Here is an 18,639-nt window from a genome sequence, read left to right on the forward strand (position 1 = left end):
CTTCATCATCGTATTTCCCAAGGTCGGAGATTTCACAACCATCCTAGTTGTGGTGGATCAGTTTTCTAAGTATGCTACCATTATAGCAGCCCCACAATACATATCAGTAGAAGAAACAACTCGACTCCTCTTTTCTCATGTCGTCAAATATTGGGGCCTTCCTAAAGACATCGTTAGTAATCGTGACTCACGTTTCACTAGCAACTTTTGGACCTAACTTTTTAAGTGCCTCGGGTCAAAATTGATTCATAGCTCAAGTTTTCATCTGCAATCTAATGGCCAGATCGATCGGTTCAATGGAATGTAGGAGGAATATCTCCGCCACTTCATAACCGGATCGTAGAAGAACTGGGTGAAGCTTCTGGATGCTGCTCAATTGTGCTTCAATTCACAAAAGAGCTCTAGTACCACCAAAAGCGCTTTTGAAATTATTACTGGACATCAACCGCTACTCCCACACACCGTGAATGCACCAAACATGTCAAAATCTCCTCGAACTGCTACCTTCTCAAAATAATGGAAGAGAAATTTGGAGATAGTACGGAGCTATCTTGTCAAAGCCCAAAAGTGGATGAAGAGGCATGCTGATCAAAATCGTCGCTTTGTTGAATACCAAGTAAGAGACAAAGTGATGGTCAAAATCCCAAAGCGGTACTTGTTTGCAGAGGTCCATGACTCTCGCCTATTGCAAAAATATATTGGACCCTTGTCCATTGAAAGGCGCATTGGGAAAGTTGTATACCGGGTGGATACCCCAGCTTGGTGGAAAATCCATCCTGTTTTCCATGTCAGTCTCCTGAAACCTTTTCGGGAAGATATGGAGGACCCTTCACGGAGCCAACTCACAGTACCTAGTATTCGAGGCCCCAATTCAATCGGGGAAAGGCGTGTTGAATCTATTCTAGATGATCTTGTGATTCACTCCTCAAGGAACGATCACCAAAGGTTCTTGGTGAAATGGCAGGGATATGATGCATAGGAGAATACCTGGGAGAGGGGAACAAACCTCAAAGCCTATAAGAGCCTACTTGATGATTATCTTGCAAGTAAGGCGCCAAGGATGTCTCCAACTCAGGTGGGGAGAATATCATGGGCAACTTTCCAGCCATGCCCCATGACCCCTTGGACGTGCCTCGTGGCGTCCTGGCAAACCTCTCAACGCCCAGCGCCACGGTCGGCCCCGTGGTCTCGCCAACTCCAAGTGACAAGCGCGCATGTGCCTCTATCACGCCACTAATAGCCATCGCCAGTGCCCTGCAATAGACAATTGCCAATAGCTCTACATGCACAGACAATGCTGCGCGCGCAGACACTGAAGCTAAAGACAAAGTTGCTGCCAACGGACTTGTTTCTACCTTGTAGAAGACTCAGTCCTTTTCATTGTAAATATAGAGTAGTTTTACTGCATTTTCTTTTAGTGTGCTTCTACAGCCTATTAGGTCAAGTTATGTAACATTGTTTTTTTTTGTTTTAAGCATTATTAAGGGGGATCAAGCAATCAAACTTTCTAGAAAGCAAACAATTCTCTGTAATGGTGTCCCCTCCCCCCTCCCCCCACACACACACATCATGCTGCTTTTCTGTAATAGCTTTCATTAATGCAATCAAGCTTTCTTTTTATTCTCAATTCTCTTTTCTGCTCTCTCAGTTTCTTATGACATTGGTTTTCCCGTACGGCACTGACAATCTAGTCTGGCAAACGGAGGGGACCTCAGTTGGCGGACAGTAATTGCACTAACATCGATTGCTTAGCCTCACGTCACCCTTCCAAAGAATCTTAGGAAAGCGTTGTATAACAGGTTGTACCAAAGCCTAGGCTCGACATCGGACGAGGGATTACATTGCAATTACAACCATTTCTGACCATAGTGAATCATGGGGATCGCATCGCGATCCTTGAGGAGACGGTTGACGTATTGCGTCTCGTCGTGGAAATGGTGCCTGAACTAAAGACTAGCCTAAGTGCAAAGGTTGGACGACCTGGATCGCAGACTGCTCCCGGCCGAAGTTGACATAGAAAAAATCAGTCGCGACTCTGAAGAAGATCGGCAAACGGCAGCCACAGAGGCAACCAAAATTTTTGGTAAGTTCGAGGTCCTCCAACATGAGCGTGCCGAAGATTTATCCCACAGGGCACAAGAGGCAGACAGGGTGACTGCCATGCAACAAACTATAGACAACTTGACATGCCAGCTCAACGTTGTCAATGCTTCTTTACAAGGCCTGCTTCAAGGAGGCGGAAACCAAATCAGGGGTGTTGTGAACCTCGCCCCTGTGGCACAAAAACTGAAAATTCCTGAGCCAAAGCCATACAGTGGATCTCGGAATGCCAAAGAAGTGGAAAACTTCATTTTCGACATTGAACAATACATCGGTGTCATGGGGGGACTAGAAGAAGCCAAGAAGGTAGCAACTGCTGCCATGTATCTTTAGGGTGATGCCAAACTCTGGTGGCGAGTAAAATACAAAGCCATCAAGGCCGGTGAAGATGCCCTCGAGACATGGCAGAACTGAAGGCATCCATACGCCTATAGTTCTTACCCAAAAATGTTGAGTACAATGCAAGGAGAAAGCTATGGGAGCATCGCCAAACCAAATCAGTGCGAGATTACGTGCGGGAATTCTCTACGCTCATGCTGAACATACACGACATGGGGGACAAGCCAAACTCTTCACCTTCCTAGAAGGGTTGAAACCTTATGCCTGCATGGAGTTGCAAAGAAAAAGGATAAACACGTTACCTAAAGAAAATCAAGGCTTCAAAGTGCCTTGGGGATTATCAAGTGGAAGCACGGAAGGACAATCCTCAACAGCCAGTCCGAGGAGGATACAAAGGGGGCCAGCCGAACACTGGTGGCCCTAGCAGAAGTGGAGGAGACCGGAGTGCTACCAAATCTAAGGCTCCCTCCTCAGGCAGTATTAGTATTGCATCTAACAACAATGATCGGGGGAGGAAACCCCCCTCAGGATATCGTCATTGTGTCGGACCACATTGGAATAATGAATGCCCATATTCACATATGAACGCCCATCAAGCTTTTGATGATGGGACGGATGATGACGCAGATGATGCGGACCACACTGATCCAGGTAGGTGCATTCAATGCCATTGTTGACTCTATTTTTGAGTCCTTAGCGGGAACCAGTACTAGTATCCGTTAAAAGAAGGACCCCTGTCCAATATCCAAGAAAGGGAAAAAGAAGGCGGATGAAGGACTCCTCTTAATCAAGAGAGGACCTTAATGTTTGTCGACATGAAGGTAAATGGCAAGCCCATTCGGGCGATGATAGACACGGGTGCTACCCATAACTACTTAGACTCGACTCAGGTGGAGCGCCTTGGCCTAGTTATAGGAAAGGGCAGAGGTCGTGTCAAGGCTATCAACTCACATCCTCAGCCGGTGGGTGGAATAGCCAAAGAAGTACCACTGAAGTTGGGCCCTTATGAAGGAAAATTCAACCTGCGCGTGGTGATCAAAGATGACTTCGAAGTTATAGTGGGGTTGGAATTCCTGAGGCAAACCAACACCATACCCGTACCGTATGTAGACATGCTAATGATGATGGGAACAAATGGGTCCAAGCCCTGCATTATCCTATGCATGCCATGAAAATGGCCACTGAGAACATCTCGGCATTGCAGTTGAAGAAGGGGGTCAAAAGACATGAACCTACGTTCCTGGCTACCCTTTGCATTGAAGGTATAGAACGCTCCTCAGGTCCCATTCCTGCACCCGTGAAGGAGCTGCTACTGGAATTTGATGACATCATGCCACAAGACATGCCAAAGCACCTCCCGCCTAAGCGAACTATGGACCATGAGATTGAGTTGGTGCCGGGTGTGAAGCCACCTGCCCGGGTGTCGTATAGAATGTCACAACCCGAACTCACCGAACTTCGGGACAATTGACAGAAATGCTAGACACAGGGATCATCGTACCCTCCAAGTCCCCATACGGGTCCACTGTGCTATTCCATAAGAAACATCATGGAAGTTTATGACTTTGTGTGGATTATCGGGCTCTAAACAAAATCACTATGAAGAACAAGTACCCTATTGCACTAATGGCAGACTTGTTCGATAGACTGGGTGGTGCGACGATGTTCACCAAAATAGACCCGAGGACAGGCTATTGGCAAGTTCGGATTGCAGAGGGTGATGAACACAAGACGACCTATGTGACAAGATATGGGTCATATGAATTCCTGGTTATGCCATTCGGCTTGACTAACGCGCCAGCCACAGTTTGTGGTGGTCTACTTGGATGATATTGTGGCATATAGCCAGACACTGGAAGAACACCTGGAGCACTTACGAAAGATCTAGCCTGATTGAGGGAGCACGAATTATATGCGAAGCTATCCAAGTGCTCCTTTGCTCAGAAATAAATTGACTTCCTGGGACATGTCATCGAGGAAGGGCGCATCAAGATGGACCAACAGAAGATTCAGGCCATCACAGATTAGCCACCGCCTAAGGATATCAATTCCTTGAGGTCATCCCTTGGCCTATGCAACTTCTATCGGCGATTTGTGAAAAATTACTCTCTCGTTGTAGTGCCACTGACAGAACTTCTCAAGAAGGTCACACCCTGGGATTGGGGATCCAGGCGAGCAGAGGCCTTCAACGCATTGAAAACGGCTATGTCTAGTAGACCCGTCTTGGCCCTCCCTGATTTGTTCAAGCCATTCGAGGGACAAACGGATGCCTCCGACTATGCCCTTGGTGGTGTCTTGCCAGAAGAAGAGCATCCCGTAGCGTATGAGAGCCAAAAACTGAAGGATGCAGAGCGGCGCTTTGCCGCCGACGAGAAAGAATTATAAGTTGTCGTTAATTGCTTATGCCTTTGGAGGCATTATCTACTGGGAACCCCATTCGTGGTCAAGACAGACAACACAGTTGTTAGCCATTTCATGACCCAGCCAAAACTGAATGGTCAACAAGCTAGGTGGCAGGAACTCCTAGCGGAATTTCACTTCAACCTGGAGTACCGAAGTGGGAAGACTAATAATGTTGGTGATGCGCTCAGTCGGAGGGCTGATCTAGCATCGGTGTGCCTACTAGCCACCCTAAAGGGGAGCAAAGTAACCACCACCATAAAAGACCAGATATAGGATCTACTCATCAAGGATCCTGCTGCACAATATTTGGTTGATTTGGTAGGACAGGGCAAGACTCGCTAGTTCTACACAGAAGATGGTTTCCTGAAAGTGAAAGGGAACCGACTTTATGTTCCTAAAGGAGAAGATTTGTGAAGGGCTCTTCTGGCGGAATGACATGATACATTGTGGGCCGGTCATCCCGGTGAAGAACGCACCATGGCAATGCTTCGCTGTGCATATTATCTACCTCAAATGGCCGATGACATCGCTCAATATGATAAGTCAGACCGCTTGACGCAAGCAGGACTCTTGGAACCACTAGCTGTCCCAAAAAGACCTTGGAAAAGCGTTTCCCTGGACTTCATCATCGGATTGCCCAAGGTCGGAGATCTCACAACCATCCTAGTTGTGGTGGATCGATTTTCTAAGTATGCTACCTTTATAGTAGCCCCACAATATATATCAGCAGAAGAAACAGCTCGACTCTTCTTCTCTCATGTTGTCAAATATAGCCTGTACAAGTATGAATGTGAGACTAACATAACACAATTTCAATATAAAGCTAAGCATGGTAAAAATAACAAAACAATACTTGCAATAGAAAACTAGAGGCAACAATTAGCATCAAGGCACACCGGGCAATAATGTCGTAGAGTAAGTTGAATACAGTTTAATTCCGATGAAACCAAGTAAGGAAAATGAGTAACAACTCAATAAGAACAACCGCTTTCACACAAGATTGATTCAAGAATTTCCCCGAGGAACCACACCTCATAATCACAAATCACGGGTCCCAATTCACGAACCCTATTCACTTGGCATCTTGTGCCCACATTAACAATCATAACTGCACGGACAGCTCACATTCCAGCAATGACAATAACTCGTAACTGCACGAACAGCTCATGTGCTAACAATAACAATAACTCATAGCTGCACGAACAACTCACGTAGCAACAATAACAATAACTCATAACCACACGGACAACTCACGTGCCAATAGTACAACTCTCACATAGATGGCAAGTAAACGAGAATACATGTAAATGATCAATAAACATCCGGATTGTGCAAGTGTTCTATCACAACTCGAGTTAACGAGAGGAGGGACAACGAATGGCACATAAGAAATAACACAACGAAACATAAAATGCATAACTCACACAAGGTAGGCACACCACTACACAAGTATCATCAATAACAATGCCCCCAAGTCAGCACAAATCATCCCCGACATAGCCCCTTATGTCTCGCCGCGTGCGCAACAAGAAAGTAAATGCCCGCCTTGTCTCACCACATGCGCATAATAATATTCCTTCCTTGTCTCGTCACATGCGTAAACCCACATATATATAAAACCCGCTTTGTCATGCTACATGTGCAATTATCAATAACATTAGCACAGACAACTCATGTGCGAACACCCCGACAATCCTCTCAACCATATCACATGTGCCAAAGACATAATGACACAATATAACAAGTCGCACCACACGTGCCCATATGCCACAACATTTCCTTAAAATAATTTTAATAACATAACCACACATAGCCATGGCTTAACAACACTGAGTGCAACAACAACAACAACAACAATAACTCGAGAGTATTGCAAGTAATTCAACACAAGAATTATAAAACACAAAGAAATGGAAGAACGAGCTCGCAATGAAAGACATGAAAAGTAATAATGGTTTCAACAAGCATAACTAAATAATGAGAGTGACAGTGTGTAACAACAATATCAAATAAGAGTAACTCAACAATAGGAGAGATAACATGTAACAATGATTCCAAATAAGAGTTACCCCAACGATAAAACAGATAACGTGTAATGATGATTCCAAATAAGTACAACTCAACGATAAGAGAGATAACATGTAACAATGATTCCAATTAAGAACAACTCAACAATAAGAGAGATAACATGTAACAATAACCTCCAAAAAGAATAAGTCAACAACCGAAGAGATAATAATAACTTCAATTAAGGATAATCAATTACGAAAGAGATAACATGGCAATAAAGGAGGCAACAACTTCATTTTAGGCATATAAGAGTATATTTAGCAGCAAGGGTAGAACATGAATCGATCAACTTCAAATAAGACATGTAGGAGTAAATTTAGCGATGGAGGATTTAACATGATAAGAAAACTTCATTTTAATGTACATAAGAACCTAAGAGTCTAAGCCGGTCAAATTTTCACATATAAGTCATGCACACACTAGTCAACTCATGTACACGTCTTTCACGTAGTTCAAATTGTACAACAACCAATCATTATGGGGTAATTCCCCGCCACAATGTTAGGCAAGATACTTACCTCAAAAGCCCTCAATCAACACTCTAAAATAAATTTTCCTGTACAATTCACCTCCATTCGGCTTGAATCTAACCAAAATTTACTCAATAACATCAAATAATGCAAGAGGGATCAATTCCAATAAGTAAAGCTATGATCTTTACACAATTGCTAAAAAGTCAATAAAAGTCAACCTTAGGCTCGCCCGGTCAACACCCGGGTCCAATGGTAGATTCCGACTACCTATGACCCCACAAGTTCATATATGTGATTAGTTTCAAAATCTGAGTCCAAATCGACTCTCAAAACTCAAATGGTTCGCATATTTGCTCTCTGATTCACATGATTTTGATATTAAAATCTAAAATATATTGATCGAATATGATTAGAAATAGATTAGAATCACTTACCCAAAGTTTGTAGATGAAAATCCCTCTTCAAAATCGCCTCCTATGGAGTCTAGGGTTCCAAAATATGAAAATGAGACTAAAACTCCCGTCCCTCGGCTTTTGTCCAGTCGCAAGTATCGCAAATGCGAAGAAACTCACACCTCTATTGTCATCGCAAATGCTATTATTTGTTCGCAAATTCGAACATAGACACATCGCAAATTCAACCAAGAAGATCGCAAATGCGAACCAGCTCCCCAAGCGCCCCATCACAAATACGAACACTAGGTTCGCAAATGTGAACCTAGCAGACTACTGCTAACATCGCAATTGCGATCCAAAAACTCGCAAATGCGATCCAAAAACTCGCAAATGTTATCCAAAAACTCGCAAATGCGAGACATGACACCTCTGATCACACCATCAATTTCCAAACTCTTCCAAACATTCCAAAATGCGTCTAAAACTCACCTGAGCCCTTGGGTGTAAATCACCATAAAGTTTTTCAAAGAACCCAGAGTTTTGTGGTGTCGAGGTAGGATAACATGTTTGAAGGTTGTAAATAATGCGGTGCGAGATAACCCTCACCGCGGTACGAATTCTTTGGATTATACAACGCATTGGAGAGTTGAAAAAATGATTTTTGCAAAACATGACATTTCTACGGTCCATTATGTGGCCGCAGAACTACTCTACGGACCGAAGATTCTCCGCAGAGTGAAACAGAAATAAAGTCAATTTTGGAGGTCGTTATGCGGTAAATTATGCGACCGCAGTATCGTTTCACGGGCCGCACATCCGTCACAAATTCGGCATGAGAAAATTTTGGAGGGAGGTTTTGCGACGCATTATGCGACCGCATAACTAGTCTGTGGACCGCAGACCTAGCCCGAACAGTCCAGTTTTTGGGATCATTTTTGCGGTCCACTCTGCGACCACAAAGTTGAGTTTGGAGGGTTTATTTTGTGATTTTGTAACCCGACCCCATTTCTTATAAAATGACTTTCGGGTTATTTTGACTGGATTAACTACTATTTTAGATAGAGGGGAATGATTTAGAGAGAGGAGGAATTCCCAAGTACTTTGATCATCAATCCTTGCCCCAATCTTTAAGATTCAAGAGAATCCCTCACTAGACCATCAACTATCCGGGTAAGACCTTGTCTTCAACCTTCATGCAATTGTTATGAGTTTAAGTAAGTTGTGGAGTTGGAGATAGGCCATGTATGTGCCAATAAGAGGTAGTATGTGGGGTTGTTGAACTATTCCGAGTAAATTCTTGTTGAAATTGGTTGAGGGAGTGTCACGCCCCGACCTCGGGGAGCGTGACCGACGCACAACCGAGATAACCCAGCCGAGCAAGCCTGTTAGATTTTCTTCTACCCAAATTCATCCATGAATAAAGAGGAGATGTACTCCATTAATCAAACACTAAAAAGATTTCATTAACAACTCCCATTTCAATTCCATTAGTAGCTTCATTTATTTACCCTTTTTGCATACATCGTAAACATTTCCCCTATCCTTCCTCTAGGACCTCATGACGGGATTAACAATATTTGCACCAGCTCGTTGTATGGGCTTTTGGAATTGCCCAAATCTACCACCCCTAACACGCTCCTGAGCATACTCACAACAAAACACAAAATGTTCCTGCCCGCATATCGGGCAAACCGGGATGGGTGTACCCAACCTATGGGAATTTATTCTTTTTGTGCCCCCTCTTTCCACAACCATAACATATTTCAAGAATCATCCGACATAAACCCAAGTGGCTCTTCTTTCATATCAAACATTCCGGCTTATTGATGCCAATAATCCTCTTTCATTTCATAGGTGCTCTCACCACATATTTCGGTGGCGTGGTAACATTAGTAGGAACAAGGACACTTCCCCTAGAAACTGGTTCTTTCAACATCTCCTTGCTACCTCGAACCCGTGGGTTACTCATATGGAAAATGAGACATGACGAGGAAATTAGCTTCCTATCTTGAGCTCTATCGCACGATCTGGAGTACCAAAGAAGGGTGACATTCCTAAGTACCCAAGTAGCCTCCTAATTATAGATATGGTCGACAACACACCGATAAGAAAGACAAAACTAGACACGGCTCCGAGACATCCTAGGACACTTTAAAATCTTAGGCTTTGATACCAAGCTTGTCACGCCCTGACCTCGAGGAGTGCGACCGGCGCTCAACCGAGATAACCCGGCCGAGCAAGCCTTTTAGATTTCCTTCTTCCCAAACTCATCCATGAATAAAGAGGAGATGTACTCCATTAATCAAACACTGAAAAGATTTCATTAACAACTCCCATTTCAATTTCATTAGCAGCTTCATTTATAATTTCAAAATTATTACAAGTTTATAGATATAATAAAAAATATGTTTGCCAAAATACCAATACATCTAGTTCAATTCCCAACATCAAACACCACCCACAACCTGTCTATGGAGCCTCTAAGTACAATAGAAGAGTAGTATGGAAGTGCCAGCAACAAGGCCCCGGTTATACCTCAAAACACAATGTACAACATCAAATGACATCAGGCCCAGAATAGAATAGGGCTTACCAAAACCTGCTAAAAAGGGAGTAACTGCTAACGAGGACCAAAGTTGCCCGCTGAGGAACTACCTACATCCATTGAAGATGCAGCTCCCCTGACAAAAGGGGTGTTAGTACATATGGAATAGTATTAATATGTAAAGCTAACTGTCCTCTTTCAAAATAGAATGCAAATGTAAGAAATGGAAAATCATGGAAACAACAATAAACAATCAATGATATCCAAATTCCAAGTTAAAACATAATAATTTCTAAAATACGAAGATAATATTATTTTTGGTTGGGAGATCTTTAGTACTAATATAGATATACCATCGTGTATTTTGCACGGAGTCCGATCACGGCCCGATCGGCTAGGCCGTCTCACCCGAAGATATCAACCACAATCACAATTACTATCACAAACTTCAATCATTATCTCAATGAAAATCTCAAGCACAATCGCCATCATATGTACGGTATGGCGTCCGATCACGACCCAACCAGCTAGGCCGTCTCACCACAATGCCGTGTGGATCGACATCACCTTTTTCTAGCAATCATCTCATCCCAAATAAGGAGAATAATATCATCGCATCAATCGCATCCCAATTAAGGGGAATAATTTTATCATATCAATACGGGGATTTACCCCTCAATCACTCCTACACCGGCACGTGTAGTTTCGGGGTTAGGTTGTTACCCACCCTTCCTAGGTGACTAACAATACTCCCAAAAATATTTTTGATTTACATACAAAGGAAATAGCAATACAAATGCATTTACCTCATAAAATTTCATACCGTATATAGCCTCATTGGTACTTTCAACCACTTACAACATCATTATTTTCATGGCTCTCTTGTCTATACATATAATTCTTATTTCATTGCACAATGGCCGTATTTCATATTTTACACTTTTATTTCTTTACTTTCATGGATCATCATAAATATTAACATATAGAATATTCTGGAAATCACAACTTTAAGTTCACTAGTAATGAAGGCTTTAAACACAATAGTTTCCTTTCGAAATAATGGAGCAAGATGATTAGCAATTGAAGCACAAGTTAAAATCATAAACGAGTGACACATAATTTATTATTGAAATAATTTTTCCCAAAAAGGGCAATACACAATTTCAACTCATGAATATGTAAAAGCTTAAAACACATTGAAAATTTTTACAAAGCACAGCATTAGTTAAAACAACCACATTGGGGCATAACTTGAGGACATAAGCTTTTAGGCAAATCTATTTTCGAGGTCCATTTGGAACAGTTGAACCAAGGCTAATTTCATAACCTTTCTCACATCATTTAATTTTATTGGCATTATTAGCCGCAAGTATAACTTTTATTATCTACGGTGGCCACACTTTACATCTTCAACCCACTTCTTTCACTTTTCAGCATCTTTATAGATTATCATTAATGAATTTAGATACACATATGAGCAATTAAGAGTATTAAGCACATCCAGTTTTTCTCCCACAATTTGGCATCTTAACTTTCATTTGAAACAAGACTCAAAGCCATAACATTTTAATATACATATCATTCTTGAACACATTCCTGAAGGATAACATAATGTGATAGGAGTAATTGGAACATATTTTGAATACATAATTCGCGACACTTTGCTTACTCAGGACAATCGAATTTATTGGAAATAACTCGGAATATGGGAATAAGGAACTTGAGCCAACCATACTTGAAACTTACGGGAACATCATGGAATTCAATTCTAAGAGAGTAGTTTAGCCAACATACCTCGCTTTGAGCTTTCCTTAAATTACTACAATATTACGAAAATCATAGCAATCCCAATCTATTTTCACTACAAAATAAATGGCTTTAGCGACGGACTAATTCCGTAGCTAAATAGTATATTTCCATCGCTAAATAGGTTTAGCAATGGATTAGCAACGGATTTGTGTCCGTCGCTAATATGCTTGTAGCTAAACCCTTAGTAGCAAAAAAATTGAATCTGTTGGTAAGTTAGCGATGAATTAGCTACGGTTTGTATCTATAGCTACGGTTAGTGGCAACACATATCCGTCGCAATTCTCATCAATTTTGTCACCATACCTACAAGTCATTTCATCGTCAGATTAAATTGGCGACGAATATTTTCCGCCGCTAATCCGTTGCTGATATTATTGAGACATTTCTGCCTTTCTTTTGGCTATGAAATTCTTTTTTTCACAAATCTGTCGCAGCATGTTATTCTATATTAGTTATATCTACAAAGAAAATTCGTCGCAAATTATATTTTTCTTATTTTATATTATAAAATAGATATTGTTCAATCATATAGAAGATACTTAATAAAAACTGAAATTCATATAAATTAATATTCTACAAGATCCAAAATAGATACCTAAATGAAAATGTATAATTATGTTTAAAACATCTAAAATACTAAAATAAAGTTCAAACAGAGACTAGAGAGTGAAGGTCATCATCAGAATGCGATGCATGAACCTCGGTAATACCAAAACATCTACAATACCAAAGTTTAAGTAAAAAAAGTTAACTACTGAGAGATTGGAGAGTGAAGATCATCATCAGAAACCGATGCATGAACCTCGTTAATATTAGTAGTAGGAGGAGGAATTGGAGGTGCCATAGCTGATGGGTGATCGGTAAGATTATCTGGCATATGTGAGGGTGAAGAAATCAACTATCTTACTTGATCAGCTAACACAGGAAGCATGTGATCAGTAAGTACAGGAACCATATGATTAGTCAATGCAGGAGTCAATCGCATCACTAACTCATCCAAATTCGCCATCGATGCTCAGTGAGCATTCGGAGGTGTTGTTGATGATAAAGCATCAGATCTAGAAGAGGCACGAAAATTCTACCCATAGAAATATTTTTCTTGAGATTTAAGACCATATATTCTTCTCTTCCTTTCCCCTCCCGCAGCTTGATAAAATGCTAGAGATTGATCAATATCAGATTGAGTTTATGTTTGTTGTTGTAATATTTGCTGATATGTTTCCTGTAAATAGCATAATAGTTAGTGAAATTCATTAATGATAACTGTAAATAGCACAAAAATCATCTTTAGGACAGAAACAGATGCAAAACAAGTAGTTTAAGTGGGAGGTGAATGTCATATATAAAGTTAGTAAAATTATCGGATTTTGAACTTACATGAACAATTCGTGATCGCTCCCTAACAAAATATTTTTCATCATGACCATGTGTACGGACGTGCAAATGTAGCTCACTTGGTGTTGGATCTCAACCCTTTTCAATAGCCTATACAAAAAACAAAGAACTTTATTTTTTTTATAAGGTAAAACAGTTTATTAATGGAGGTACCAAGAAGGTATACAATAGTACATGAACAAGAAGGATAGCCCCTATAAAAAATTTCAGATTATATATTTCCCAGCATATCCAAGAAATCCAAATACTCAAAACAATAACTCAAAAGTTTCAAGGAGATGCTAGAGATTTTTTAAATGCAAAAAGAGTTGGACAACTGTTGATAGAAGGAGCTGACCACATAGAGCAGCAGAAGCTTTTGCTGTCACAAAATGGTACTAATCAGCAGAGTGCTACTCTGTAATAGGCAGCTAGTGCACATGTAAATTGCGATGCTGGAAATCCTAATGCTCAAGTGGAGACAAGAACTAATGCATTGGTTATTCCTGCTAGCCAAAGTTTTATGGAAATATTAGAAAAAGATAACAGTAGTGGTAAGCAGCAGGTATTGCACATACAACCTACTGAAGTTCAAAAATAGTCTGCAATGAGGAACAATGGTGTGGCTAATTCTGGGCAAAATGGTGAAGAGGCTATGACTGCAGCTGCTGCTGCTCTGTTAACTGGTGAAAATACGGCAGCATCACATGATAATGGTCTAGTTTTTCATATAGATGATGCTTCAAAGTTGGTGAAGGGGCAACCTAAACCTTCAAGAGATATCCCTACTTCTACTATTTTTGCAAGGATGTATACAGCTACTGCTGGATACCATGGAGTTAAAAGATTTCTTGGAGGACAAGGACATCAAATTTGGCAGAAAGCAACATGGTTCCTTTAGTAGCAAATTGTTAGTTAAGCAGTCTATAGTTTTAGTCGCAGATATCACATCTGATTGTCATTTTCTTTTTATTCTTACTCTATTGTACTTGCACTTACAACTTTGCATCTCATCACAAATAAATAAACAAGTTACAAGAACAACACCAAGCTGAAACACTGCTCGAGCCACAAGAACAACAAGGGATCAATCTATTAAGAAAGCTGAAATATGTATACTGAATTCTAATGATTATCCCTTACAAAGAATATACTTACAAGTCTCTTGCGATGTTCCCCAATGGTGACAGAGCCGCCTGTGTGAGTCCCCAGTGGTGACAGAGCCGCCTGTGTGAGTCCCAATGGCGACGGCGGTCCCACCGCCGCAATGATTTTTTGTATTTATTTCTGATTTTTTAATACACTTAGGATATTTCCATAGTTTCATCCAATTGTCCCACACATTTTCTAGAACAAAATCTGGTTGAACTAAATCCCTTTCTTTTTTTATTTTGCAAACAAAAGCACAGTACCTTCTTGCTTCCTTATTTCCCCATAGGCGCTTCACTTCTCTATCAATCAAAGAATCTCAATAGAATGCCTTCTGAAATAATTTTGTAAGGTAATAACATTAGTATCCTACCTATAAAAGTTAATACAGTATGTAAAATCAATTATGATGGAATGTTATACCTTGAATTCTCCAAAGTAAAATTCTTTTAAAAATTCCCCCTTAAAATATGTAAAATAACTCTATATAATAAAGATCTTATAGAAACACACAAATTATAAGCGACTTTTTTATACCTATGATTGGAGAGCAAAAACGCAAAAAGATTGGTACAAGTTTAGAATGATGCCAATAGGTGAAAGTCGAGCTACTGCACTAGAGTGGAATTAAGACCCTGCCAAAAAAAGAAATAGGAGTTAAGTAATTCGTGCAAAAACATAGAATTATTTTAGACTTTCAGTTTTATACATAGTAAGCAATGATTTAAGAAAATGAATGAGAAGCTTGGACATCAAAGACAACCAACAAATGTTCATATGTTCTTGCACATAAGTTATAGCATACAATATAGATTATTACAAATAAAATACAAAGAGATATAGTAGCATAATTTTATTAACACAGTAGTCACTATCTATTTCTTCTTCGAACTCTTCATCTTCCTCCTCAGTTTCTTCAGTTTCATACTCTTTTTCAGTTTCAAACTCATCTTCTTCTTCTTCAGTTTCATGATGTTCTGGCAATAATCTATCATCAAATGGTTCATCCATTTCAACTAATTCCCCGTTTGGATCATGCAAGAGTATACTTTCATCAACAACAATATTCATATTTATCTTATGGACTTCAACTTCATCAACTTAGAATGGGAGATTTGGTTCTGAAATTGTCGGCACTTCCTCATCGGGTAATTCTACAATATTCCGAGGTTTGACTTTTAATACAGATAACTAATCATCCTTGTCTTTTTTCTTGCTAGGATAAGACACATAACACACTTTAGTTGCTTGCATCGCAAGAATAAAAGGTTCATATTTCTTAAATCGACGACGATGGTTAACATCGACCAATTTATACTCATTATGCTTTTTAACACCAACATTAATTGTTGGGTCAAACCATTCACACTTGAATAACACAGTTTGCTTTAAAGGTTCTTCATGGTATTCCACTTGTATAATCTCTTGTATTTTTCCATAGTAGTCACCAATATTTGGATCTGTGATACAAACTCCACTATTCATTGTTGATCTTGCGCTACCATGACATTCCGTGTGAAATTTGTATCCATTAACAAAATACACTGAATGACATTTCGCACTTATTAATGGTCCATAAGCAAGACTCCGCAGGAATTCATTCTCAATATGATTGCAACCAACCTATTTAAGAAAAATCGTAAGACTTAGTTAAATTTTACAAGTTAATTTAAATAAATTATTTTATAAAAGAAAATGATTGTTGGAGGCTTACATATCCCTTGAACCATTCAGCGAAATATATTTGGAGGCTTTCATCTATTTGATCCTGAGAAAGATTCGGGAGTTCTTCTTGCAAACGTTCCACGTACATACTTCATTGCAATAAAATAAGTTAAAATATGAATTCATGATATATGGATACGTTTATCATATTAAGAAAGTATAACTTTCAAATATTACCTCACAAATGGCTCAACTTCTTTACAATTTAGTAGAATGTAAGTTTGGGCAGCCTTGATTTCGTCAAGGGATAAGTTTCTCTTTTTTGCTTCTCCCCATAGTCGACCTGGATGGGTGAATATTGATAAATTTCCTTCAAGATCTTTTCCAACACCACCATCATTATTACGGGCCGCATTATGATTACGTGTCATGACATAAGGTTCAAAATAATGAGAAAACAATTGTGTTGACTCTGTCATCAAGTAAGCTTCACAAATGGAACCTTTGACACTAGCTTTATTCACAATCATTTTTTTAAGAGTTCCAAGGTACCTAAATAGATAATTGGATGGACCACTAAATTAGAAAACCCAGTGTAGCATAATTTTATAATTAGTACATAAATTATTTATATTTACCTCTCAAAAGGATACATCCATCGGTATTGTACAGGTCCAGCAATCCTTGCTTCATATGGAAGGTGCACAGGTAAATATTCCATTGAGTTAAAGAACCCAGGGGGAAATATATGTTCTAACTTACACAAGATTTGCGGGATATCTGCCTCTAATCTCTCCATTTCAGCAACTCGTAGAGTGGTCGAAGAAAGATCTTTAAAAAATAAGCTTAATTTTGTAAGTGCTTGCCACACATTATTAGGAAGCAACTCACGAAAGGAAATAGGCATCAATCGTTACAAGAACACATGGCAATCATGACTTTTCATTCCAAACAACCTGTCACGCCGCAAACTCGGGGAGCGCGACCGGCGCTCAACCGAGAGAACCCGATCGAGCAAGCCTGTTAGATTACCTTCTACACAAACTCACCTTTGAATAAAGAGGAGATGTACTCCATTACTCAAACACTGAAAAGATTCTATTAACAACTACATTTTCATTCCCATTAGCAACTTCATTCATAATTTCCAAAATATTACGAGTTTATAGAATTAATGTAAAACATAATTTCCAAATACCAACCTTTCTAATTCAATTTCCAACATCAACCACAACCCACAACTTATCTAAGGAGTTTCTAAGTACAATATAAGAGTAATATGAAAATGCCGGCCACAAAGCCCCGCCTATACCTCAAAATACAGTACATGAGAAACAAAAGATACATGACCTCGAAATGAAGTAGGGATCACCAAATCAGCTGAAAAAAGTGTACTGCTCTCGTTGATCAATGCCTCATTTAGAACCACCTGCATCCATTAAAGATGCAGCGCCCCCGGCAAAAGGGACGTTAGTATTGTCGAATAGCACTAATATGTATAGCAAAAAATCCTCTTTCAAAATAGAATGCCCATATAAGAAAAAGGCAAAACATAGAAACAGCAAGTCACAATCCACAATATCCAAATGTCCAGTTAAAACATAAAAAATTTCAAAATACGAACTTCATATACAATTTATGGTTGGGAGATCATTAACACTGATATACCACCATCTTTGTTAGCACGGAGTCCGATCACGCCCGATCGGCTAGGCCATCTCCCCACCAACAATGTGGTTTGACAAGTGATGCGAAAAAAAGTTGTTACCAAGAGTAGTACCACCATGCGCACGATCTCCACCCGATCAGCTAGGTCGCCTTCCCACATATGCCGTGTGGGTTGACTTTTCCAATCCACAATTGTTACCAGTTTCATCCCAATTAAGGGGAATAATATCATAATTTCTTCAATATTTTAATTTCATCCCAAATAAGAGGAATAATCACAATCCACCCCTACACCGGCACATGTAGTTTTAGGTGTGGGCCTTATGACCCACCCTTCGTCAGTTTTGCGAATGATATTCCCAAAAATATTTTTTTTATTTGATTTGCATACAAAGGTAACATAAATACAATTGTACTCACCTTAACATCTTTCACATTGTATAAATTCTTATTAGTATTTCCAGTCACTCACAACAACAATATTTCCTTGGCTCATTTGGCCATTCACAAGATTCTTTATTCCTGGAACGGTGGCCGTATTTCATATTCCACACTTTCAACTCTTTCAGTTTCAAAGATCACCATCAAATATCAACATATGGAATATTTCAGTAATCATATACCTCGAATTTATTAGTAATGGAAACTT

At 39.8% G+C, this 18,639-nt stretch overlaps 1 protein-coding gene and 1 long non-coding RNA gene across 2 annotated transcripts; both read right to left on the reverse strand.

The window, feature by feature from the left end:
• Positions 1 to 12,788: 12,788 nt before the first annotated feature.
• LOC117279680 (uncharacterized) lies at positions 12,789 to 15,110 on the reverse strand. Its single transcript, XR_004510084.2, has 5 exons — positions 15,081 to 15,110; positions 14,667 to 14,991; positions 13,512 to 13,619; positions 12,937 to 13,356; positions 12,789 to 12,833 (listed from the first exon to the last, which is right to left on the reverse strand). It is a non-coding gene; the product is annotated as an uncharacterized lncRNA (long non-coding RNA).
• Positions 15,111 to 15,848: 738 nt separating this feature from the next.
• LOC108947214 (uncharacterized) lies at positions 15,849 to 17,230 on the reverse strand. The gene is made up of 4 exons (XM_070198349.1): positions 16,961 to 17,230; positions 16,560 to 16,874; positions 16,372 to 16,471; positions 15,849 to 16,280 (listed from the first exon to the last, which is right to left on the reverse strand). Exons 1-4 carry the CDS (start codon positions 17,227 to 17,229, stop codon positions 15,849 to 15,851), a joined length of 1,116 nt encoding a protein of 371 aa, XP_070054450.1. The 5' UTR covers position 17,230.
• Between the last annotated feature and the right edge of the window lie 1,409 nt (positions 17,231 to 18,639).

Source organism: Nicotiana tomentosiformis, chromosome 3 (genome assembly GCF_000390325.3).
Source record: "Nicotiana tomentosiformis chromosome 3, ASM39032v3, whole genome shotgun sequence".
Taxonomy (NCBI): domain Eukaryota; kingdom Viridiplantae; phylum Streptophyta; class Magnoliopsida; order Solanales; family Solanaceae; genus Nicotiana; species Nicotiana tomentosiformis.